The 27,153-nt window shown below is 39.5% G+C and overlaps 1 protein-coding gene and 1 pseudogene across 5 annotated transcripts; one reads left to right on the top strand and one right to left on the bottom strand.

Moving 5' to 3' along the window:
- Positions 1-1,933: 1,933 nt before the first annotated feature.
- On the bottom strand, positions 1,934-26,623 carry PTGR2 (prostaglandin reductase 2). 5 transcript variants are annotated; one of them, XM_032837289.1, is made up of 10 exons: positions 26,545-26,623; positions 21,004-21,087; positions 18,415-18,533; positions 11,805-11,996; positions 8,770-8,940; positions 7,758-7,967; positions 6,739-6,860; positions 5,571-5,658; positions 3,581-3,620; positions 1,934-2,059 (listed from the first exon to the last, which is right to left on the bottom strand). In XM_032837289.1, the coding sequence occupies exons 2-10, from the start codon at positions 21,038-21,040 to the stop codon at positions 1,983-1,985; spliced, it is 1,056 nt and encodes a 351-aa protein (XP_032693180.1). In that variant the 5' UTR covers positions 21,041-21,087; positions 26,545-26,623; the 3' UTR covers positions 1,934-1,982. The 5 variants fall into 5 exon arrangements, with proteins under 5 accessions (XP_032693180.1, XP_032693179.1, XP_032693181.1 ...); XM_032837288.1 differs by lacking the exon at positions 26,545-26,623 and adding an exon at positions 26,296-26,357; XM_032837290.1 differs by lacking the exons at positions 3,581-3,620; positions 26,545-26,623 and adding an exon at positions 26,296-26,357.
- Positions 14,907-15,447, top strand: LOC116854999 (annotated as a pseudogene).
- Positions 26,624-27,153: the final 530 nt, after the last annotated feature.

Here is a 27,153-nt window from a genome sequence, read left to right as displayed (position 1 = left end):
ACACTGGGGACTAGAACTCCTGAGTTCCAGGCTGGATGCCACCACATGTTAGAGCTTTATGCGGTTGAGACTTTTTGAAATTACTAATTTTTAAATACTTGCTGTGTGCCACAGGATGAGGAACTCAACTAAGACAGTGGCAGTGGGAATTAAAGCTCTGAGTTCTCTAAGAAAGGCATTTTCAAGATTAAACACAGGCCTTGATGACAGGCACCTGAATGAGTGAGGGAGTATTAGTTTGGGTGCGCAAACAATGGTGAGTTAAAAACAAAGTAGAAATATGTAAGAGGAAGGTAATTCCTCTTTAGATAAAACAGTTTATCCCAGATGCCAACAGGATATTTTACTTGGGAGGTCCTAAGCTCAAGTAAGAGGTCAGAAATAGATATGCAAATTTGGGAGTTACCAACATACAGACCACAGACAGAAGGGCTCTCTGGAGATGAAAAGGTCCAGGAAAGGTATATAAAGCAAGAAGAGGACACTGACCGGCGCCTGGGTGGCTCAGTCAGTTAAGCGTCTGCCTTTGGCACAGGTCATGATCCCAGAGTCCTGGAATGGAGTCCAGGCTTGCCTCCCTGCTCAGCGGGGACTCTGCTTTTCTGTCTTCCTCTCCCTCTGTGTGCTCGCTCTCCCTCTCTCTCTAGTTCTCACTCTCTCTCAAATAAATAAAATCTTTATTAAAAAAAAAAAAAAAAGAGGACATAGGTCAACTGGAGTGACTGATTACTAACAGTTTGAATCTACTTCCTACAAATGTTGCAGACAAAAGTATATAGCAGGGTGAAAAAGGTGACCAGAAACCAGCACAACACTTGAAAAATATCCTCAATTTTATTGTTGTAAAGGATTGATTATAATCATGAAGCAAACCCTCTTATTTAGAGGTACATTAGATATTGAACATTCATGTTTACAACCATTTGTTAATTTGCTCAGTCAGTCCTGTCATTTTCTAAAGCTGTTTTTGTTGCCAAATCTTTCTAATCACCTAACACTTCAAGTCATATTTGTACCTATTTGCCCTCAAAATCTTTACACTATTTGACAGTACATAACTGCTACCCTAAAACAAACATACTTTTATCAATATGTATTTGAGTTTTTAGGCTATACAGTAAATTATTTAGCAAAACAGATAATCCTCTGTGATAAACTAGTCTCTTCATCAACCTGACTGACCTGTTATGTATCTTCTCAACACAAAGCCTCTGCTCTCCTATCCTAAAAACTGCTCCACAAGCTCTGAATTACCCCAAGTCCCAACATATGCTCTGCCATTAAATCCCTTTTCCATGGAACTACAATATAGAAAAGCCATCCCAGTTCTATTCTTACACCAAGTTACAGTTCAAGAATTATGTAAAGCATTTTCAGGTCAACGTACATTTACTGTGCGTCTTCTCAAGCTTTCTATTTTAAATAAAAATTATTAACTGTAAAAATTGACTTATAAAGTATGATCCATTAAGCAGTTGTATCAAATCTCCAATGGTTTCAGAATATCTGATCAAATATCAAATATAGTCTCAGTTTTAGTAAAAGAAAGAAAAATAGGTCATGTTGATTTCAATCTAGTACTGTAAATAATCATGCTGGACATAGAGAACATACATGATATTGAAGATACAGGAAAAGTTTATGTTATGCAACTAGATGATAGTACCAATAATCAATTTAAATAAAAAGCTATCTGTATTCTAAGAATTTTTTTTAATGTATCTTAAAAATCTTTGTGTAAGGGGCACCTGGGTGGCTCAGTGGGTTAAAGCCTCTGCCTTCGGCTCAGGTCATGATCCCAGGGTCCTGGGATCGAGCCCCACATTGGGCTCTCTGCTAGGCAGGGAGTCTGCTTCCTCCTCTCTCTCTCTCTCTCTCTCTCTCTGCCTGCTTGTGATCTCTGTCAAGTAAATAAAATCTTAAAAAAAAAAAAAAAGTTAAAAAAAATCTGTGTATTTCCTTGATGAAGATGCTTATACACATTACACAGAGGTTTCTTCTGAAATGCAAACTATCTGCTTTCCGATGTTACCTCCTGTCATCATGGACTGGAATGCAGCTAGAAAGAAAAAAAAACCTAGATTATATGAAAACATAAATATCACTATCATACATGTTTATCAGTACAAACACATACATTTAATTTGAATAATTTCTGCAATGATTTTAATATTTAGAAGGAAAATGTCATGAAAAGAAGCCTCAAGTGAAACACTGACAAAGTTATAAGATAAACTAACCCAATTTATATCTTAAAAATGTGCTTTTTACCCAAACTAGAAATGTTCATATCTACCTCAATATTCACTGTTTAGAGTCTGAAGACTAGAATAAGTATGAGGATAAAATGTCAGCAAAAACAATTTTTCAAAAACTATTAAAAATAGGGGCGCTGGGGTGCATGGGTGGCTCAGTGGGTTAAAGCCTCTGCCTTCGGCTCAGGTCATGATCCCAGGGTCCTGGGATCGAGCCCCACATTGGGCTCTCTGCTAGGTGGGGAGTCTGCTTCCTCCTCTCTCTCTCTCTCTCTGCCTGCCTCTCTGCCTGCTTGTTACCTCTGTCAAATAAATAAATAAAATCTTAAAAAAAAAAAAAATAGGGGTGCCTAAGTGGCTCAGTAGGTTAAGTGGCTGCCTTCGGCTCCGGTCATGATCCCAGGGTTCTGGGATTGAGCCCCACATCAGGCTCCCTGCTAAGTAGAGAGCCTGCTTTCTCTCCCTCTGCCTACTTGTGCTCTCTCTCTCTCTCAAATAAATAAATAAAATCTTTTTTTTAAAAAAAACTATTAAAGATAATAGAAATCTGGGGTGCTTGGGTGGCTCAGTTGGTTAAGCTTCTGCCTTCGGCTCAGGTCATAATCTCAGAGTCCTGGGACTGAGCCCAAGGGCAGGCTCCCTGCTCCCTGCCTCTTCTCCTGTCTCTCCTCCCTCTCCCGCCCCACAGCTCATGCTCACTCTCATTTTCAAATAAATAAAATCTTAAAAAGAAAAAAAAAGAAATCTAAATATTGAAAATGTGTTTAATATAATCTCACGATGCCTTAGAATTATTCAACCTGGGGACACCTGGGTGGCTCAGTTGGTTAAGTGTCTACCTTGGGCTCAGGTCAAGATCTCAGAACCCTGGGATAGCCCAGGGTTGGGGCTCCCTGCTGAGCAGGGATCCTGCTTCTCCCTATTCTTCTGCTCCCTCCCCATCCCTCAAGCTCACTGACTTGCGTGCTTGCCCTCTCTCTCTCTCTCTCTCTCTCAAATAAATAAGAAAATAAAACCATTCAACCTGAAAAAGTTACCTAGAAGCTAAATGACTTTCATGAGTGTTACATTTTTTTCATAAATTGTTTCAAAACCAAAGAAACATTTATTATTTGAAATGTGAAAACAATACTTCTTAAATACCACTATGGTGAACTTTAATAGGAGTTTGATTAAGATATTTAAGTAAACCTGCAGAACGGTTTTACAAGAAGGAAAGAAATGATTTAAAAAGAAAAAAACACCAGGGAAGTAGAATTCAAGGAAAAAAGGGAGTATTTGTGCTAAGCTCATGCATATAATAAATAAATTTACATTCATCTTACCTCCCATGTTTTCCAATCCACTTGTCACAGTCTCTCTGATCTGTAAATCAAAACAGCTACATATAGTATTCTTCAAGTTCAATGTATCTATTTACAGTTGACCCTGAACTACATAGGTTTGAACTGTGTATGTCTATTTATACACAGATTTTTTTTATAAACACAGCACAGTACTATATATGTATTTTCCCTTATGATTTTCTTTCTTTCTTTCTTTTTTAAGATTTCACTTATTTATTTGACAGAGAGAAAGACCACAAGCTGGCAGAGAGGCAGACAGAGAGAGAAGAGGAAGCTCCCTCCTGAGCAGAGAGCCCGACGCAGGGCTTGATCCCAGGACCCTGAGACCACGACCCAAACCAAAGACAGAGGCACCCCTCCCTTGTGATTTTCTTAATAACATTTTCTTTTCCCTAGTTTATTATAAAGAATACAGTATAGGGGTGCCTGGGTGGCTCAGTCATTAAGCGTCAGCCTTTGGCTCAGGTCATGAGCCCTGCATCAGGCTCCCTGCTCAGCAGGGAATCTGCTTCTCCCTCCCCAGCAACACCCCCCCCCATCCCATGCTTGTGTTCCCTCTCTCACTATCTCTCAAATAAATACATAAACTTAAAAAAAAAAAGGATACAGTATAAATTACATGTAACACACAAAACATGGTAATCAACCGTTTATGTTATCAGTAAGGCTTCTGGTCAATAGTAGGTTATTAGTAGTTTTGGGGGAGTCAAAAGATACACTATGATTTTCAACTGCATGGAGGGGGAGGGTGTCAGCACCTTTAAACCCTGAGATGCTCAGGGTCAATTTTAATATTCTTCATTTTTGCAAAGGGCAGCAAGACTATTTAGCACTTTCTGTCTAAAAATAGACATTCTTCATTTCTTGGAGGTAGCACAGAAAAGTTTCCTGTAAAATGATTTATAAAAATAAAGTCCTCTTGGGGCTCATGGATGACTCCGTCAGTGAAGCATCTGGCTCTTGATTTCAGCTCAGGTCATGATCTCAGGATCATGGGATTGAGTCTAGCATTAGCTCTAGGCTCTGGCTCTGCAGGAAGTCTACCTGAGATTCTCTCTCTCTCCCCTTACCCCTCCCCACCACTCACAGGCACATGCTCGCTCTCTCTCTCTCTCTCTCTCTCTCTCGAATAGGTAGATAAATCTTTTAAAAATAAAATCCTCTTTTCCCATTGTCTGATCTTCGATTGGTAATATCACGAACTATACCACCTCTTTCCAAAAGACAAAGTACATAAACATAAGCACACACACATATAACTTTGCCTATGATTTGCAAGTTTCAAGAACATCCTAGGTCAGGGTCTAGACCCCAGATTAATAACTCTTGATTTTCAGCCACCAACCAAGATTATTCAGAATATCGGGGTGGGAACAAAAGAAGTATGGTGGTAGAGGGTTAGGGGTACAAAGAGGTGCTTATAAGATTTTTGAGAAAGCATGGCTTCTAACACATAGTAGCATTCCATAAATATTTGTTAAAGTAATGAATATTAAAATTTGGAAAAAAACACATATTTATCTTGTAATACAGTCTAAGAAATGTAAAGGTTGATGAAATCTTAGATAAAGGGACTAACCAGAGAGAGTTTCTCAATTAGGAGGTTATACTCACCTGGGAGTAAAACTTAATTTACAACATTTAGTGCAATTTTGTAGTAATTTTTATTATGAAGTTAATGTTTGCTATCATAAACTCAAATAACATAAAAGTATCTTAAGTAGGGGCACCTGGGTGGCTCAGTGAGTTAAAGCCTCTGCCTTCGGCTCAGGTCATGAATCCAGGGTGCTGGGATTGAGCCCCTCATCAATGGGGCTCTCTGCTCAGTGGGGAGCCTGCTTCTCCCTCTCTCTCTGCCTGCTTCTCTGCCTACTTGTGATCTCTGTCAAATAAATAAATAAAATCTTTAAAAAAAAAAAAAAGCATCTTAAGTAGCAGACAAATGATAAAGAACAGAAGCAAGTTCTACCTTTAGTTTTCCTTCTTTAAACCACTGACTCAGCTGTAGAATGCCAGACTCAAATTTGTCCCTATAGTTCAACACCAGAAATCTTTCTCTGTAGTGGAGAAGAAAAGGATAATGATCAGAAATTATAGAGGGTGAAATAGTCCAACACCAAACCATTCCAGAATTTTAATATCTGTTAATCTTTCAAACATTAGGACTTAATCACACAGAGTCTGGTCAGACACAGTTTTGTTATTTTTGGTGTAGTTACAGGTGTAAGTATAGTGGATTTCTATTGTCTGGCCGGCATCCAGAACTCTGTTTGGTAATTAGCACTGTGATTTTATTTTGTGGGTAATATCCTTTCCCCACCCTTCTGTGACCAAAGCCAGGCCAGTCTGAGCCAATAAGTATCAGCTTTGGGACTTAACAAAACGGGAGAGAGCTGTTCTCTTTTTTGCTTGGGTTACTAACCAGTATAGGACTAGAGGTAATAGTCATCCTCTTGCTGTGCTGCAAGAGAGCCTGCGAGGGAACAAAGCCACCCCAAAATAAAGAACAACCCAGAGGCAGAGAAAAACTGAGTGGTGATGCCACCATGCCAACCTTTTATCCAGCCAAATCTAAGTCAATGCTAATACCGGACTTCTCAGAAACATGAGCCAATAAATTTCCTTTGCATTGAATCCAATGTGAGTTTCTATTACTTGGGGAAAAAAGACTTGCAAAAGATTGATAGGACAGATGCATTTTTTAGAAAGTTTTCTGCCAAAAAAAAAAAAAAAAAAAGAAACTTTTCTGCTAGGGAGCTACTTTGCAAAAACCTAAATATTGAACTGGCTTAAAATGTATATTTTCAAGCTTTATTTCATAAGAAAAAATTATAGGGGCGCTTAGGTGGCTCAGATGGTTGAGTGTCTGACTGCTGATTTAGACTCAGGTCATCGTCTCAGGGTCATGAGATCAAGCCCTGCATTGTGCTCCGTGCTCAGCAAGGAGTCTGCTTCTCTCCCCCTTCTCCCTCTGCCCCTCCGCACCATGCGCACAAGCATGCTTTCTCACTCTCTAAAATACATAAATCTTTTTTAAAAATAAGGAAAAGTTATATATGAAGAACAATGCATTCCATATACATCTATGATCTTTAAACTCATGAATCTGGTAATAAGGGGAAAAGGGGAGACCATACCTTGTGATGTTTCTTTCTTTTTGGATTGCTTCTATGGCAGGGGGTAGTGGAGGAGGGTAAGGCACATCTTTGTTATACTGAGAAATTTGACCACACAGGATGATATGGCTGTTCCGATTCATCTGTTCAGAGAAAACTGAGGATTATACCCTAAGATACATGCCTTTGCTATGTTTACTGATTTTATGGCTGCTTCAATGCCATGAATGCCTCCTTGATTATTGTTATTTAATCATTTGGTGCAATTAATTGCTTTTGCTTTGAAGATTTATGCCTGATATGTATTTAAGAGTTTTAATTAGCTAGGAAACAAGTCCCCTCCAAAGGAACATAGAGGTAAATGAAAGTTTGGTAATGTGCAAAAGAATTACACTTGTGTCACCATTGTTATTGCTACTATTAGTAGTAGCAGTAAAGAATTTCCTTGGATTTAAATAATTTAACCTCAACTGCACATAATTTTACATACAGTAAAAGACAATGGGGTGTTAATAGCTAATGTTCATATTTTATAACATTGTCAATAAAAATATGTAAATACCTGTAATCTTTGTAAATCCTATCCCTACCCAAAGCCAGAGGCCATGGCTGTGACTTAACTGATAGGGAGTTAGGGTCAAAACTTCACCATCTGAACAGTACAAATGTGATTTTATTTTTAAGTAATCTCTATATCCAAGATGGGGCTAGAACTCACAACCCTGAGATCAAGAGTTGCATGCCTGACCAACCAAGCCAGCCAGGCATCCCTACAACTAATTCTTGACAAAAATAAATTGCAGGTGAAAATATACTATTGCTAGCAAAGAACTGAAACTGATACTCACATGCAAATTCTGAAAGCAAATGGAAGTAGCTGTAGCAAGCTTTTTGGTCATTTAATTACAATACTGACCATCACACTATTTCTCACAATAAACCCTAGAATTTTATAGAGATTTTTTTCTCGATATCAGGTAAAAAGATAGTACAAATAAAATATAGTATTCAAATTTATAACAAACAAATCGGCACACAACCTGACTTATCACTGTATCACTGATGTCACCACCAACATTGTCAAAGTAAACATCCACTCCAGCTGGGCATAATTCACGGAGCTGTTCTGCGACATTCCCCTTTTTATAATTAACTGCAGCATCAAAACCTAGTTCTGAGGTCAGAAAGAGGCACTTCTCCTGTGTTCCACAAATTCCCACCACTCTGGAACAGCCCATCAAATGGCCGATCTAAGGGGGAAATTTTAAAAATTAAACAATTTTCTGTTACCACATCTAAGTGTAAAAATGTGAAAGCACACAAGATATGACAAGTATATGAGAGTATTCATCACAATTAGGTTTGATTACAGAGCTGCTGGCTTAAAGGAATTTGAAACCAAAAGAATTGAGACCAGATAGAAGGTCACTCCTAAAAAAATGAAGATTGACTAACATGAGACTTAGTTTTAATGTTACAATCACACAATTCAAAGCTGATTTCATAAAAGAAATAGACTCAAAACATCACTATCTTGCAGTTCAATATTTTTCAGGCCTCTGAGGAATTAAAATCACTACTATGATAAAATGTTTTGTTTCAATGGTTTTCACACCATAAAGGCTGTTATTCATAAAACATAAATAAATAAAACATAAATTTACTTAAAAATTCTATCATAATCCTTATTATATTTCTAGAACCCAGTAAGTGCTCTCTAATTTGAAGATTCTTTTCAAAAATATGAGTTTGCCTTTTAATTCATGAATTCCAGATAGGTACTCTATGAGCTTCTTCCTCATATTGATTAAAGCAATGCTCTAGAATTTACCATGTCTGTTTTTGTTAATAGAGAACAAGATACAAAAATCTACATTTTTCATGTTGTTATGAAGAGAGTCTAAGCACATAATAACATCATTTCTACCCAAAATGTGTAAAATGAGTATTATAAATTTGTTCAATTTTATATTTTAAACTATATACATGTATCCAGAAATTTGATTATGACCACTTACTTTAGAAAATCAAATTAATTCTCAGAAATTTTACCTGCCCGGCCAAGGATCCACAAGCACCAGCAGCTCCACTAACAACCATTGTCTGATTAGATCCAGCAGTTATGTGACCTTTCTCCTGTATCCCAATCAAGGAAGTCAAACCAGGCATACCTATAGCTCCAAGAAAGTATGAAAGGTGTCCGTCCACAAGTTGTGGGTCCACCTAAAAAAAAAACATATAACTTTAAAAAATAATACTAGGAATTCCTGTTTTAAGTCAACAATGTAGAGACAACCTGTTATGGACTGTTGTGTCCCCCCAGATTCTTATGTTGATGACCTAACCCTTAATGTAACTATATTTGGAGACATGACCTTTAGGGAGATAACTAAAGTTAAGTAAGGTCCTAGGGAAGGGCCCCTAATCCAAAAGGACTTGTTTCCTAGTAAGAGAAGGAAGAGACACCAGAGCTCTTTCTCTGCATGTGCACAAATGAAAGGCTGAATGCCCTGTGAGGACACAGCAAAAAGGCAGCCAACTGCAGGTAAGGAAGAGAGGCTTCACTATAAACCAAATTTTCCAGCACCTAGATCTCAGACTTTTAGCCTCCAGAACTTTGAGAAAATAAATTTCTGTCGTTTAAGCCACCCAGTCTATGGTATTTTGTAATGGCATTCCAAGCAGACTAATAACCCAATATGTTATTCTAGAACAGTAAGCCATTCTTCGGTCTTGCTAAAATTCTATAATTTACTTGTACAAAGTAAAAAAGAAATGAATATTACTTCTCTTTATGGCAAAACAAACAAAAACTTTAAGGAATTCTCACATGAAAGACACTAAGCATTCTTTCTCATCAGTGCCCCAAGTATATAAAAATTAGAGAAGAAATATTTAAGGGGAAAACATTAGGCAGAATTGGAAGGTTTTAAAATCTCTGAGAATAAATAAATAAATAAATAAATAAATAAATAAATAAAATCTCTGATAATTCCAAAGTAAGCATTTATCTATATAAAAATCAGTTCAGGGGGCCACCTGGGTAGCTCGGTGGGTTAAAACCTCTGCCTTCCGCTCAGGTCATGATCCCAGGGTCCTGGGATTGAGCCCCACATCGGGCTCTCTGCTCGGCAGGGAGCCTGCTTCCTTCTCTCTCTGCCTGCCTCTCTGCCTACTTGTGATCTCTGTCAAATAAATAAATAAAATCTTTAAAAAAAAAAAAAAATCAGTTCAGGGGCACCTAGGTGGCTCAGTCAGTTAAGCGCCTGCCTTCGGCTCAGGTCATGATCCCATGGTCCTGGGATGGAGTCCCACATTGAGCTCCTTGCTTGGTGGGGAGCCTGGTTCTCCCTCTCCCTCTCCTCCTCCCCCTGCTTGTACTCTCCCTCAAACAAATAAATAAAATCTTAAAAAAAAAAAATCAGCTCAAACCCCAAGAGTTCTCATTGTTGATGCTTAAAATGTACCATAAAATTAATTTCTTTTAGTTTACTTACAGAGTAAAATGAGGGCTCTCAACTTTTTAGCATTTTATGTTTATATGTTTACCAGGCCTTATCAATAGTTAATTATACTTCTACATTCTCTGTGTCTATTTTCTTATCTGTAAAGTTAGGGGGAATTGGATAAAAAGAAATGATATGGAAAGACTCCCTACCATAAAAATTTTATAATAATATTTTAAGGAATTGATTAACTTTGGTAAAAATTTAATTATCCACCAAAAATAATTAAGATTCACTACATTATTTTGATTTGTACTTTGATTTGTCATAAATTTGATTTGATTTGTCATAAACAAATAAAATGGCAGTTTGTATTCAGTAGTCTTAATCGACTACCAGTTAAATCTACTGTACACATAAAGGTAATTGAGATGTGAAAGTCAATGATACTCAGAAAGCAGACTCCCTGCTTCTCCTTCTCCCTCTCCCTGTGCCCCTACCCTGCCACACTTGTGCTCTCCCTCTCTCAAATTTTTTTTTTTTAAAGATTTTATTTATTTATTTGACAGAGAGAGATCACAAGTAGATGGAAAGGCAGGCAGAGAGAGAGAGAGAGGGAAGCAGGCTCCCCGCTGAGCAGAGAGCCCGATGCGGGACTCGATCCCAGGACCCCGAGATCATGACCTGAGCCGAAGGCAGCGGCTTAACCCACTGAGCCACCCAGGCGCCCCTCCCTCTCTCAAATTTAAAAAATTAAAAACTCTTTAAAAAAGTACTAAAATTGTATAAAACTTTTAAGAAAGTCCTAGTCCTATTTCTCATAGCATTGAATGTCCACACTCATCTGTGGGAGAGCTACACTATTTTCTTCTTCCACATGTGGAAGCTAAGGGCCAGAGGCATGAAGTAACTTCCCTGATGACATATATTAGGTTGAATTACATGAAGCTACCAGGTTTCATAGGGAAAAACAGACAAATATTGGTAATTTCACATGATTCAAGTAACAGCAGAGACTGAACTCAGGACTTTGATAGAAAAAGTCATTTCAAGAACAAACCAAATGCACTTCTTAAGTTAAATGGCAATTTCTCAGGAAACTTTTTTTAAGATTTTTATTTATTTATTTGACAGACATAGATCACAAGTAGGCAGAGAGGCAGACAGAGAGAGAGGAGGAAGCAGGGTCCCCGCCGAGCAGAGAGCCCAATGTGGGGCTCGATCCCAGGACCCTGGGACCATGACCCAAGCCGAAGGCAGAGGCTTTAACCCACTGAGCCACCCAGGCGCCCCTCTCAGGAAACTTTAAAGCACAGAACTCTAAGGGGCCTGCTGGTTCTTGGCATAAAATATTTTTTGATGCTTACAATTCAGGTTTTATTTTATAGTTGTAAAATTTGAGAAATAAAATACAGAAAACACCACCATCCGCTAATAATCTAAGAATTGTCATATAGTTACGGCCAACAGTGGAAAAGAAACAAAAGTTTTCCACATTTTGGAAGCTATCTAAAAGAAAATACATGCTTTTATTATTTTTCCCTGATAACAAACTGAATGCCAAATGCACAAAGTAAAAATTAAACCGGGGGCGGGGGGGGTGGTGGAGAGAATCCAGATATTGCATATTATATATATCACCTTTTCTAGGCTATTTCCATCCAGAATAACCTTGGTTTGCCAGGGCCAATAAAAGGAAGTCACAAAATCGCCTTTGGTAAAATTAATGTGTTTGCTTTCTTCGACAATCCCAATACCTCCACCATCAACCACTTGAGATAGCTCCCAAGGTCTTATGTAATCAGTACCAGTGTCTTCATTCATTCTGCAACGCTAAAAGAGAAAAACGATTATGGTAATTCTGCCTGGCAATACCAGCCAGTTTATTAATTTACCTCATGACTAAAAGAAAGGTATATAGTCAGTAATGTCAAATTAAGTCTTAGTCAAACAAATTATACTTATCTTAAATTCTATCTTCCTTTCAGTTATTTTTTATCCTGAAAAAGGGATGTATCCCCGCTCTAATCAGTAAAGAAGTATAATTAGAAAGGTCCAAAACTTTGTGAACAGACTAAAAACCACTGAATAGTACACTTTATCTTTTTTTAAGTTTATTTACTTATTTACTTATTTTTAGTAATCTCGACACTCATCATGGGGCTTGAACTCATGAACCCCAGATCAAGAACTCCATGCTCTTCTGACTGAGCCAGGCAGATGCCCATGAACTGTACACTTTAAATGTATAAACTGTATGACAGATGAATTATATTTCAACAAAGCTATTAAAATTTTTAAACAATTAAAGTAGGTACTATTACATTACACTAGCAAACATAATACAAAATACTGCATCAGTGCTTTCAATGGATTGTGTCAAATTACATACACTTACATGTTGCTATTATAATACTTTACATTTTTTCTAGAAAACAAACCGGCAACATATAGACCATATTACTACTCATTTCTACTGACCTAGCGATTCTGCTTCCTCCATGGAAATAACCCAAGAAGCAACGAAACAATTTTTACACGGTTGTTCATTACAAGTCAGACCAAGCATTACATCATACCGCCTAACCTCAGGTAGATGTTCTCTTTATTCTACGAAGACAAAATGTCACAGAAGCACCACACCTTTCCACAGGACTAGAGCTAAAGATATCTCTGAGAAGCAGTTAAGACTCTCTTCTTTGTGGCTCACTGTTGCCCACTCATGAAGGCCAAGGTGCAGAGGCAGTGTGGGAGACTGAAAAGATAGATGGGTACCTCATTAAGGCGCCTCATGTGGTACAGTTCAATTCACCAGGGAAAAGGACCAAACGGGTAATTGAGGCAGAAACTTCTATGACAATATATTTACTACACTTCTGCTAGTGTCCCTCTCCCAAGTATTCATAGAAAGCAAATGCAACAGCCACTGAATACTGCCAGACCAAGGACTTGACTTTCTTTCTCTCCTTTTTTAAGGTAATCTGCTTTTTTTTTTGCTTTTATTTATTTATTTTTTAAGATTTTATTTATTTATTTGACAGACAGATATCACAGGTAGGCAGAGAGGCAGGCAGAGAGGGAGGGGGAAGCGGGCTCCCTGCGGAGCAGAGAGCCTGATGTGGTACTTGATTCCAGGACCCTGAGTTCATGACCTGAGCCGAAGGCAGAGGCTTAACCCACTGAGCCACTCAGGCGCCCCTGCTTTTATTTTTTAAAGTAATCTCTACACCCAATGTGGGGCTCGAACTAACAACCCCAAGATCAAGAATCACATGCTTTACTAACTGAGCCAGCCAGGTGCCCCCTGAGTACCTCTTAAAAGAGGCTAACAGAGAAAATAGGAGCAAATAATTCTCCATAGAGAATTTTCTCAACACAATAGAATATTATATAACCACCAAAATAATGATATTTGGACTGGTTTTTCATATCTAAGTATGGATATAAAGTCACTTAAATATCAAATCAAAGTAGTATATATACATTAAATACAACCATTTAATACTGTGTACACTGGTGATTAAAATTAGTTATGAACTTGAATATATATTTTTTAAGAACAATGTCTAGTAAAAGCAACCAAGATGATTTTCTTCCCTCCTTCCTTTCATTAGTACTTAATATTAACACCTTGCTAGTGACTGGAGATATAGTGATAAATAAGAGCTCTGTCTCCATAAGTTTACTCTTTATTAGGAAAGACAGACATCGCAATGCCTGGGAGGCTCAGTTGGTTAAGCGTCTACCTTCACCTCAGGTCATGAACCCTGGGTCTTGGGATCAAGTCCCACATCAGGCTACTTGCTCAGCTGGGAGTCTGCTTCTTCCCTTTGCCTGCTGCTCCCCCTGCTTGTGCTCTCTCTCTCTCCCTGACAAATAAATAAAATATTTTTTAAAAGAAAAAAAAAGGAAAGACAGACATCTAATAACTACCCCAGTAATTCTTCATTACAACTAGGATAAATGCTATAGATCAAGGTCCTGTTTTGAGAAAATGTAACAGAGAGAGGACTAGTCTGAGGGTTCAAGGCAATTTACCAAAGCAAATCCTTTTAATGCAGGCTTTGAGGGAGTAACATGAGTTGGCCAGGGAGAGAGGAAGACAGAGGGAGAATATGTATGTAGGCTTGTTTTAATTTGTACTCAGGATTTTTAGTCAGGTATAGTCAAACGACAGACATGGGGCCAACTGTCAACAAACTCTTGAAGGAAGAGTTTATCACTTATAATTCCCAAGAGGAGGAGCACACCATACCACACAGGGCCACACAGGGAAGCACTAGAGTTAATGAGGAAGAAAAAGCAGCAACAGGACAGGATGGCCCAGGGGTTTTTTTGTTTGTTTGTTTGTTTGTTTGTTTGTTTTTAAATGGCCCAAAGTCTTTACTGTGCTTTCAGGGGGAAGAAACAGGCAAGAAAGACTGGACAAACTTGAGTAAGTTTAGGATTAGACAGTTGGAAAATTTCTGTGGGCTCTGATTATAGGGGTGGTCCCTAGTTGTCTGGCACCTGACCCTTTGGGGATTTGGGCCAGGGAAAATATTAGCTTGGTGTGTAAGAGTTAGAAGAAGGAGGTGGTTGCTATGTATCAGGCAAGATGTTTGTTATCTCTAAAAATATGCTGGTAGGGGCAGTCTCTCCAAGACTGGGAAGACCCCTAAGAAATGAAAGCATTAAAAAATACAGAAAAGGGCTCTTCCCCTAAGCAGCCTGAGGTGACCTCTAAAAACGGTTTGCTATTTGCTTGACCCAAAAGAGGCTACAAAATCATGCAAATCAAGAGGTTCAAATCTCTGTGTTCATTTTAAGAACACACATGAAACCACCCAGGCCATCAAGCGTACGCGTATCTGAAAAGCCACCAAGTATCCAAAAGATATCACTTTGCTGAAGCCGTGTGTGCCATTCTGTCGCTATAGTGGTAGAGCTGGTAGGTGTGTCCAGGCTACAGAGTGGGGCTGGACACAGAGTCAGTGGCCCAAGAAGAGTGATGCATTTTTACTACACATGCTTAACAATGCAGAGAGTAATGCTGCACGTTAGGGTTTAGATGTCGATTCTCTGGTCATTTAGCCCAGCCAGGTGAGCAAAGTCCCCAAGGCGCAGCATAGAACTTACAGGACTCCTGGTAAGATGAACCCACACATGGGCTCTCCCTGCCCCTTCGAGACGATCCCTCCTGAAAAAGAGCAAACTGTCCCTAAACCAGAAGAGGAGGTTGCACAGAAGAAAAAGATATCCCAGAAGAAACTGAAGAAAACAAAAACTTATGGCCCAGGAGTAAATTCTGCACAGAATAATTGCAAATTAAAAAAATACAGAAAAGGAGAAACATGGCTAATATAAGGCTTAAGCAAAAAGGGCCACTGGTGTGTTACACAAGTAAGAAGCCCAGTGTAGCCAGGGTACAAGGGGAAGAAGTAAAGTAGGGGATGGTAAGCTGGGCAGGCAAACAGGGACCAGACTATGAAGCATCTTAGACCATATCCAGAAAGTTAGTCTTCATCTCAAGACTAAAGGAAAGCCATTAAACATAAAGGCGACATGATTAGTTACTATTGTAAAATATCGTTCTGGCTGCAGTGTGAAAGACCACGTAAGGGGGAGTATATACAAGGATACCCCACTGGGAGAGAAACAATGGTGATCTGGACTAAAGAGATGTCCTTGGAGTTTATGGAGAAGTGGACTGAATTGAGAGGTACTTAGAAGTAGGACCCGCAGGACTTGAGATTGACTGAGAATGAAAAGACAAAATTCTCAAGAAAAAGTCAGTTTTGTAGCATGAAATGAGTGGATGGAGAAGCTATGTACTTCCCTGAAGGAAACATGCGTTTTCTGTTTTTGTTGTCTTGAGGTTGGGGTATTCAGAAGTGGAGGTCATGAGTTTAATCCATGTTATAATCTTAGGTGTTTCATCATCTCTCCTAAAATCGTTGGGTCAGAGGCGCCTGGGGGGCTCAGTGGGTTAGAGCCTCTGCTTTCGGCTCAGGTCATGATCCCAGGGTCCTGGGATCGAGCCCCGCATCGGGTTCTCTGCTCAGCGGGGAGCCTGCTTCCCCCCACCCCTGTCTACCTCTCTGCCTACTTGTGATCCCTCTCTGTCAAATAAATAAATAAAATCTTTAAAAAAAAAAAAAAAAAAAGAGGGAGCCTGGGTAGTTCAGTGGGTTGGGCCTCTGCCTTTGGCTTGGGTCATGATCTCAGGGTCCTGGGATCCAGTCCCACATCAGGCTCTCTGCTTGGCGGGGAGCCTGCGTCTCCCTCTCTCTTTGCCTGCCTCTCTGCCTACTTATGATCTCTCTCTCTGTCAAATAAATAAATAAAATCTTTGAAAAAAAAGTTTAACAACAAAAAAAAAAAGAACAGGAGGGAACATTTCCCAACCCATTCTGAGGCCCAAATTACCCTAATACCAAAGTCAGGCAAACACATCCCAAGAAAACAAGAGACCACGAATATAGTCTCATAACCTTATGGATGCAAAAAAAAAAAAAAATCAACAAAATAGTAGCAAACTAAATCTGATAACGTATCAGGGCACAGAGGTGGCTTAGTCACCCAAATCAAGCCCCACATGGGTCTCTGCACTCAGCATGGAGTCTGTTTATCCCTCTCCCTCTGCTCCTCCTTCCATCTGCGCGCACACACACACACACACACTTTCTCTCTCTCAAATAAATAAATAAATAAATCTAAAAAAAAGAATAAATCTCAGGAGCACCTGGGTGGCTCAGTTCGTTGAGTGTCTGCCTTTGTTTGGCTCAGGTCATGATCCCAGGGCCCTGGAATCAAGCCCTGAGTCAGGCTCCCAGCTCAGCAGAGGACCTGCTTCTCTCTCTTCTCCTTGCCTGTGATCTCTCTCACTACCTGTCTCTCTCTCTCTCAAATAAATAAGTAAAATCTTTAATAAATAAATAAATCCAACAACATATCAAGGAATTATACATCTGAGACAAATGAAGAATACAAGTGATTTAACATCTAAAAATTAATTAATGTAATAAACCATTTCAAGAGATTAAAAAGCAAAAACCCCAAGATCATCTCAAGAGAAGCAGAAAATGCATATGACAAAATCTAAAACTGCTTCTGGGGGGGAAGGAGTAAGGAGGACTTTATTATTTAATGGGCACAGAATTCCTGTTTTAGAAGATGAAAAATTTCTGGAAATGGAAAGCGGTAGCTACACAACATTGTGAATGTTCCTAATGTTGCTGTATTATACATTTGAAAATTGTTAAAATGGCATATTTTGTTATATGTATCTTATCACAATAAACAAAATCCCTTTATGATAAAAGCATTCAACAAACCAGGAACCAAATCAGGAACAGGAGGAAATCTCCTCAGCCTGATAAAGGGCAACTACCAAATCCCACACCATACTTAATGGTAAAAGACTGAATGCTTTCTCCCTCAAATCTAAGAACAAGATAAAGATTCTACTCTCACCAGTTCTATGTAACACTGTACTGGAGGTGCTAATCAGGCAAGAAAATGAAATAAAAAGCGTTTGTGTAGGAAAAGGAGAAGCAAAAACTATTTCTGTATTGAGTCTAAGTCCATATGCCTGAGGGCTTTTCAGCTGTAGTCCTAAATAGTATCTTTCAACAAATCTCCTTTCTCTAAAAATGAGTCGTTCCTTCAAAACAAGATCAACTGGAGGGGTGCCTGGGTGGTGCAGCTGGTTAAGCGTCCGAAGATCAACTGGAGGGGTGCCTGGGTGGTGCAGCTGGTTAAGCGTCCGACTCTTGGTTTTTGCTCAGATTGTGATCGCAGGGTCATGAGACTGAGCTCCGGGTCAGGCCTCAATCTCAAGTCCGCTTGAATTTCTCTCTCCCTCTCCCCCTTCCCACTGCTCTAAAATATATAAATAAGTCTTAAAAAAAAAAAAAAGAGAGACCAACTAGAATAAAGGTCTTATACAGAGCCTCCACTGTAAACTCGATCAATCTGAGAGAATTTCCAATCTTAATCTACTATCTTCAAGCTTTATTTACTACTGGGAAGTGATCTAGACATTTGAAAACCTGATTAACCACATGTACTACTATTATGAAAACATTCTTCTACAACACTCCTTCAGAACACTAGTGAATAGCAAAGGCAATCTGTGATTCCTGGGTATCAAGATATAATTACTCAAGTGTTTATTAATCATAAGGATTGCACAATAATATTAAAATGCAACATGAAAAATATGAAAATAAGATTAATTTTCACCAAGTCACAAAATCCTGATTCTTACCATGTAAGGATCCACAGAAAGATAAAGAGTTCTCACTTGTACTTGTCCTTCATTGATATTGTCTGATAAATTTACTTCTTCTACTCGGAAATTTTCTGCCACTGGATTACCATTTTTTCCTAAAATATTATGGAAAATATAAAATCAAAACATTACTTTCCCATGTAATTATTTATTTTTTAGAAGGTAACTCTAGGATTCAGATAACTCCCTTTTAATACAGACACGAATAAGTCTACATCGTTTTGTAATTTCTCTGTAACAGAGTATAAATTCTTTAAATAGTTTCTTTTTTTTAAGATTTTATTTATTTATTTGACAGACAGAGATCACAAGTAGGCAGAGAGGAAGGCAGGCAGAGAGAGAGGAGGAAGCAGGCTCCCCGAGGAGCAGAGAGCCCGATGTGGGACTTGATCCCATGACTCTGGGATCATGACCTGAGCTGAAGGCAGAGGCTTTAACCCACTGAGCCACCCAGGCGCCCTCTTTAAATAGTTTCAACTGGGGCGCCTGGGTGGCTCAGTGAGTTGAGCCTCTGCCTTCAGCTCAGGTCATGATCCCAGGGTCCTGGGATCGAGCCCCGCATCGGGCTCTCTGCTCCATGGGGAGCCTGCCTCCACCTCTCTCTCTGCCTGCCTCTCTGCCTACTTGTGATCTCTGTCTGTCAAATAAATAAATAAAATCTTTAAAAAAAAAAAAATAGTTTCAACTGCTCTTGATTTTCCCCAAGAAGTTCCTGTGGAATATTGCTAACTTCAAAATTTCTTTTTAAAGATGATTACAGATAAATCATTTCATGTTTTAAAATTATAGGATTTCAAAAAGTGAAAACTCATAGCCAGTTTAAATTACAAAAATTCAAAATTTATAAGGTAGCAGAAACACCACATCAGCCAAAATAAATACTTAAGTAAACATTCCTTCCTCATTTTAAGAAGAAATGGAAACTTAAATGAATACAATTTTTTAAAAAAGTAAAGTCTTGGGGCACCTGGCTGGCTCAGTTGGTGGAGCATGCAACTCTTGATTTCAGGATTGTGGGTTCAAGCTCCACACTGAGTGTGGAGCCAACTTTAAAATAAATAAATAAATTTAAAAAGTTTGAAAATTAGAAAATTGGAAGATTGAAAAGAAAAATTTATAAGCAAAAAATGCCATCACTAAAAGTGTATTCTTATTCAGTTACGTTTAACATAGGCAAACTTTCTCTGTTGATTAAATCATCAAACGTGTAAGGTGGGAATAGATGTAAAAATGTTAATCTAACAACTCACTTTATTAAAACTGAAGTTAGAAAATGTAAGTGGGGGGAAAAAAACAGACAAGGTAAGTGATTTCCGCAGGCCACACACTAAACAGTAAAATCAAAGCAGCATGTGCCCAAACCTCCCAGGTTATTTCCACACCTAAGTTTCTATGATTCAGGTTAAATGTCAGCACAGACATAGGTCAGTGCTTTTCACATAAAACAGAAAGGCAAGTTTTAAGAATCGACAATGTATGCTACAATGAAAAAAACAAAAGCCATCCATATTTGTAACATAACCTCTTAAATATAATCATTCCAAAATACCTTTTCTTCTTCAACAAATAGCCTTGATAGGTAATTACTTAAAAATTGAGTATTACAGGGCACCTGGGTGGCTCAGTGGTTTAAGCCTCTGCCTTTGGCTCAGGTCATGATCTCAGGGTCCTGGGATGGAGCCCCACATTAGGCTCTCTGCTTAGTGGGGCGCCTGCTTCCCCCTCTCTCTTTGCCTGCCTCTCTGCCTACTTGTGATCTCACTCTGCCAAATAAATTTTTAAAATCTTAAAAAAAATACATTAAAAAAACTGAGTTAGTTTCTTCTCACATCTCTAGTAGGGTTAATATCTTCCTAACTTTAATTTACCACATTATTACTTTTTTTTTTTTTACATTTTATTTATTTATTTGACAGAGAGAGACACAGGGAGAGAGGGAAAACAAGCAGGAGGAGAGCGAGAGGGAGGAGCAGGCTTCCTGCTGAGCAGGGAGCCCGATGTGGTCCCCCATCCCAGGACACTGGGATCATGACCTGAGCTGAAGGTAGATGCTTAATGACTGAACCACCCACCCAGGCGCCCAACTGTTACTTTTTGTTCCTTCATTTTCATTAATAATCATCAAAGACTGGGGTGCCTGGGTGGCTCAGTCAGTTCCGTGTCCCACTCTGGATTTCAGCTCAGGGCATGCTCTCAGTCATGGGATTCACCTGACCTTGAGCTCCTCGCTCACCAGGGAGTCAGCTTGAGATTCTCTCCCCCGCTTTCTGCCCCTCCCCCTGCTCTCTCCCTCTCATAAATAAATAAATCTTAAATGGAGCGCCTGGGTGGCTCAGTGGGTTAAAGCCTCTGCCTCTGGCTTGGGTCATGGTCTCAGGGTCCTAGGATCAAGCCCCACATCGGGCTCTCTGCTCTGCGGGGAGCCTGCTTCTCCCTCTCTCTGCCTGCCTCTCTACTTGTGATCTCTGTCAAATAAATAAATACAATCTTTAAAAAAAAAAAATCTTAAAAATAACAATAATAATTATCAAAGACCACAGCTGTTCATTCGTCACAAATACGTACCAGGTCGGGAATTCAATACCACTCTTTGTACAATCATCACCTCGATGTACAGTGGTCTCAGAAGATTTCTGTATAAAATAACTCCTATAAACAGAAATGTTTTTAAATCACAAAGTCTAAAAATGTTTAACAATTTTTAAAAAGACCATATTTGTGTTTCTGAAGGAGAGGAAAAGTCATATTCAGGATCCAGAAAAGATATAATCTCCTGTCAGAGTTTGCCTCCTAAAGCAAATATATAAAGGAAGACCAAATCTAATTAGAATTTTTGGCTAACAGGAACAAGTTCAAAAGACTAAGACAAAATGTTTTTGGCCTCGTAATTCAAGCACATTCATCTTTATACCATTATGATTACGCCTCCCACTGTGGCTTGATTAAATGAAAACAAGATATATTCCTCTAGAACTAAACAGTTGATCTAGTAGCAAAATAAAAACACTAGCTGCTTGAAATGTAACCAAATTTTCAAAAATGATTTTATTCATTAAAATGGAAATTAAGTTTTGTTTATAATAGAAGTAAAACATCAGGGTGCCTGGGTGGCTCAGTTGGTTAAGCGACTGCCTTCAGTTCAGGCCACGATCCTGCAGTCCTGGGATCGAGTCCCACTCTGGGCTCCCTGCTGGGCAGGGAGTCTGCTGCTTCTGCTGACCTCTCTCCTCTCATGCACTCTCTCTCTCTCTCTCTCTCTCAAATAAATAATAAAATCTTTAAAAAAAAAGAAGAAGAAGAAGTAAAACATCAGAGGTGCTTGGCTGGCTCAGTTGGAACAAACATTTTTTTAAAAAGTAAAACACTGGAGTGACTGAGTAGCTCAGTTGGTTGGGCAACTGCTTTTGGCTCGGGTCATGATCCTGGAGTCCTGGGATCAAGTCCTGCATCAGGCTCCCTGCTCTGCAGGGAGTTCTGCTTCTTCCTCTGACCTTCCCCCCTCTCATGCCCGCTCGCTCTCTCTCTCTCTCTCTTTCTCTCTCAAATAAATAAATAAAATCTTTTTAACAACAACAAAAAAAAGGTAAAACATTAAAAGATTTGAAATCCTCATCTTATAGGAAATTCTGTAATACAGGATGGCAAAATAAGAAGGTAAAGGATCAGTTTATTCTGGATTTTCAATTTGAGCTAATGAAAGAAACAAAATGAGGTTCCAGCGCTGGCACTATCTGACTTGGGGGAAACAGCCCTGAGCTTAGCGAATGCTACTATATGCCAAGTACTACTGTGAGTGCTATGAAATCTACACACACACACACACACACACACACACACACACACTCATTTAATATTTAATGTACATATTCTTTTTTCAAAGATTTTAAGTAATCTCCACACCCAGTGTGGAGCTCGACCTTATAACCGGGAGATCAAGAGTCACAGGCTTGGGACACTTGAGTGGCTCAGTCAGTCCGGTCTGCCTCTGGCTCAGGTCATGATCCCGCTCCTTACTCAGCAGGGAGCCTGCTTCTCCCTTGACCTGCTGCTCCCCCTGCTTGCGCAGGTCTCTCGAGCGCGCTCTCTGACAAGTAAATAAAATATTACTCTCTGACAAGTAAATAAAATATTAAAAAAAAAAAAAATTCACATGCTCTACTGACTGAGCCCGCCAGGCACCCCAAATATATACTCTTTTAATCTCCTAACAATCATATTAAGTAGTGTTATTATCTCCATTTTACAGGAGGAAACTGGCCCTTAAAGGGTTTAAAGCACCTTCCTAAGGTGGTGGAGCTAAGACTTAAACCCAACCTGCCTGACATTCCAGAGCCAATCTCTTAACTACTACATAAAAATTTCCATCCTGTATGTTTAAGTTGTTTGACTTCTAAAATACTAAGCAAACATTATCTTTCTTAAAATCAATATACGTATTTACCACTTCTGTCTTCTCTCCTTAGATATTTTATCTTTAGTACATAACATGGAGAAGCCCAAAGGAAAACAACTGTATCAACCACTTATTTTTTATAACAATTGCAACATATTTAGCTCTTTACATTTCTAATTTTATATTTTATATTGTAAAAGATTTTATACAGCAGCACATTTAGACATTTGACAACCATCTATAAATCCATTTGACATTTAATAATCCCTTGCCTTGTATCACTGGGTAATTTTGTTTATGCATGACTCTACCACTAATCCAGTTTCTAAATTTGCATGATATTTCAATTTCTTCATTTTTCTCTGTACCTTATAAAGTATCGGAGTATCCTATATAAACCTGATATTCATACATACTCCAAAGTATGTTAAATAATCATCACAGGGTAGTTCCCAAATCTTGCTTCCAAAATATTTAAATGGAGATAATTTATATGGAACTTTCACATACATTCCATTACTTATTCTTTAAAACAGAGTTATATAGATAAATGTATTACTATTCTCATTTTATGGGGAAGCAAAGATACAGTTAGTACCCAAGATCACACAGCAGGTAAGCAAAGGAGTTGGGACAGGTATATACTCTTCTCATCCCAGATCTCACATGCCTCACTCTATGCACTATTGTCCCACAATCTCCCCCAAACAGAGTTTTTACATATACAGCCATATAATGATCCAACTCTCCTATAGATACTCTTTCCTAGAGGAAGGGAATTCTACTCCCAATTAACTAAATGATGTTAGGAACATTCAGTTAAGACAGAAGAAAGAACATTGCTTTCTTACTTTTTGTAATGTATGTTTTTATAATCTCAATGGTTGTGACATTAATGGCTAGCAGCCCTCAATATCCATTCTCTTTCATGCACGTTTCCCTGCTAAAAGACTGCATTTCCCTGCTTCCCCTTAAAACAAATCCCAGACATCATCCTATTGCCAAAAATCCCTCTGTTTGCATCTCTGGTAACAGATTATTTTAAATACAAACACTATACCATTAACCTGACAGAACTGGCAATTTAGATAACTCCTTATCTAGTACCTAGTACATATTTAAATTCCCTGTCTCAAACAAGTCTTTTTTTTTTGTTTTGTTTTGCCAATTACAGGCAATCTATTTTTTTTAGTTTATTCCCCCCTTTTTTAATTTAAACTCAGTTAATTAACATATAATGTATTATTGGTTTCAGAGGCAGAGATCAATGATTCATCAGTCTCATGTAACACCCAGTGCCCATTATATCATGCGCTCTCCTTAATATCTATCACCCAGTTACCCCATCCCTCCACCTCCCTCCCCTCCAGCAACCCTCAGTCAAACATGTCCTTTTACAGTTGGTTCATTAGAATCAGGATTCAAGGTCCACATACTCCACTTTGAGTCTCCTCTCTTTTATTTGATGCCATTGATTGTTGAAGAAGCATTTGTTGCTTAATTCCTTTGTCTATGAATACCCTTTGACTGCTCCCTCATGTGTCATTTACCTCATTCTTCTATCTTCCTCATCCACCCCTTAACCCCAATCCCTGACTAGCAGTTAGATCTAGAGATTTGATTAGATGCAGGTTCAGTTTTTAGACAAGAATCTTTAAAGGTGGTGCTATGTGCATCCTATCTCATCATGTCAAGAAGTCCAAAATGTCTTGTGGGACTAAACATTTTTTTTTTTAAGATTTTTTTTATTTGACAGACAGAGATCACAAGTAGGGAAGGTGGGGCGCCAGGCTCACTGCTGAGCAGAGAGCCCAATGCGGGGCTCAATCCCAGGACCCTGGGACCATGACCTGAGCCGAAGGCAGAGGCTTTAACCCACTGAGCCACCCAGGTGCCCCTAAACATATTTTTTAAAGGAAATTTTCCATTTAATAACCTTACGCATTAATTATGGAAAATTAAAAAACAAAATTTTCCAATTTGGTGCTGTATCCACAGATAACTGCCCTGAAGTGGTTACTAACAGCACCATAATTTTCAGTCTTCCCAAATGAAGTTTCATATTTGCCTTCTTCTCTGATTACTTTGTGCATGCTTTCTTTAAAATATGCACACTGCATATTTGTCCAAATACTGTTTATCAGCATGAAAAGTACACTATCAAATTTCTCTCCCTCTGTATTAAATTTCAAAGTTTTCAACTATAACATACTAAAATTAACTAAGATACGATAAAATTAACTAAGATACAATAAAATTAACTAAGATACAATATCCCTTGATAGCACAACAAACACATTTAAAATATAAAGAACTTGATTTAGTTACAAAATCAAAATCTTAAAATATGACATACCTAGCTGTAGATCTGAAAAGAGAGGTGTTGGTGATTACATTCATCTCTAGTAGAGGAGTAGGGAGGACACTCAACTCTTGATTGACTCACGTTAAGCATACCATGTTTGGTTGGTATGATATTAAGTGGGTTTCCAGTTATGTTAAGTATTATCCCAAATAACACGAGATCAACGCAACTGAAAAATTCACTCCCACCCCACATCAGGCTCCCTGCTCAGAGGGAAGCCTGCTTCTTCCTCACCTACTCTCCCTGCTTGTATTCTCTCTCTGTCAAATAAATAAAATCTTAAAAAAAAAAGAAAGAAAGACAGATTCACTCCCGTGCTGGTCGTAAAGAGTGTGTCATCTGACCGTCTACGTTGTAGCCTAGTATTAGGAAAAGGGCACTGAACTAAGTGGACAAAGTACCTGGCCAGGTTCTAATCACATGGGATCTTAGGAACGACTCCTCTCCCCCAGTCTTCCGAATGTTACTAAGTGCCAGGAACTGGGCTAAAGTTTTTATAATCATTGCCTCGCTTAACCCCTCCACCCAACAACTCTACGAGGATGGTACTGTCTTTTACCCCCATTTTCTAGACGAGGAAAGGGAGCAACAGAGAGGTCGAATAACTTGCCCATGTTGGCACAACTGGTAACGACCGACACTGGAACCGACACTCAAACACAACACATCCCAGTTCCGAATCATGAGCTTCCTAGTATCTTTCTAAAGAAACACTTCCCTATCCTGATCTCCTTCAATTATCCTGCCATAAACGGCTCTGCTGACCACGGCCTTGTTGTAAAAGGTGGAAATCTCTGGGATATCCTTCAACTCTTTCTGGCTGGCTGGTGCTCCCTCACCTTCTGCCCAAGTCGAATCTGTGGGGATTCCTGCCTGGCTCTTGGCCCATCCCACCGACCTCATCGTCCTCTCTGGCTCCCACTACCAACCATTCACATGGAAATGAATAAAAACCTGCGTCCACAGCCCAAATTTCAAACTGGCTTCCCCTGTGAGCGCCGAGAGGATAGGGATTTGTGTCAATGTTTTACGTTCACTCTCTGACTGGCACATGATAGATGCCCAATAAATATGTGCTAAACCAACGTCCCAGACGCACCTTAAAAACACAATTACGTCCACACTCGAGGTTGCTTAATCCCAACAGTTCAAAAAAGAAAACAACCTGCCTCTGTTTCTTCTGCAGCATTCCCTAACCTAGTGACCTAGGCAATAACGCCACCGTCGCCGCAGCTCCAGGAGAAGTGGAGGTCACCCCGGCCCTTAGATCCTCCCACACCCGGAAGACGCCAGCCAGCTCGCAGTTCGCGGCCCGCAGCTGTGAGGCCGCCCCTCTCCCGGCACGCACCGCCACGCAGCTGCGGAGGAAATCTCGCGCGGTGTGAGCAGCTGGCGAGGGACGCGCCGCGCGACCTCAGCCCGCCGAACCCAGTACGCAGGCGCCCTGCTAGACCTCCGCTCCTCGCCTCCGCGCCCTCCCCTCCAAGGGGCGGGTTTTTACAGTTTCGGCTGGACTCCTGGGTTCCCACGTTTCTAGAGCGGGGGAAGCTGCGGAGTGTTAAAGGATCCTCCCTTGTCTGGGCAGTGTGTTGTGGGTTTTTGTAGTTGTTGGCGGGGGAGGGGCAGAGGGAAAGAGACGGTCTCAAGCAGGCAAGGAGCCTAGGCCCGGCTTATCTCAGCGCACGGAGAATCATGACCTGAGCCCGAATCAAGAGTGGGTGGCTTAACTGAGCTACTCAGGCGCCCCTGGGAAGACTGTGTAATAAGCTGACCGTATGGCCTCGGTGTACTGCCTGGACCCAAAGAGCAAATCGTTCAGCCTTGACCGCGGAGTTCAGGTCCAGCTGTCCTTGAAGGAATTTAATTCGCTACATGGACTTCTCTCTAAGCCTCAGATTGGAAAATTACAGCCAGACAGAGGCCATCAAGCCTGTCCCTGGTTTTATAGACAGGGAAA

The sequence above is a fragment of the Lontra canadensis genome, unplaced genomic scaffold (assembly GCF_010015895.1).
Source record: "Lontra canadensis isolate GAN:19392208 unplaced genomic scaffold, GSC_riverotter_1.0 scaffold98, whole genome shotgun sequence".
Taxonomy (NCBI): Eukaryota; Metazoa; Chordata; class Mammalia; order Carnivora; family Mustelidae; genus Lontra; species Lontra canadensis.
This window is presented reverse-complemented; position numbering and strand designations above follow the sequence as displayed.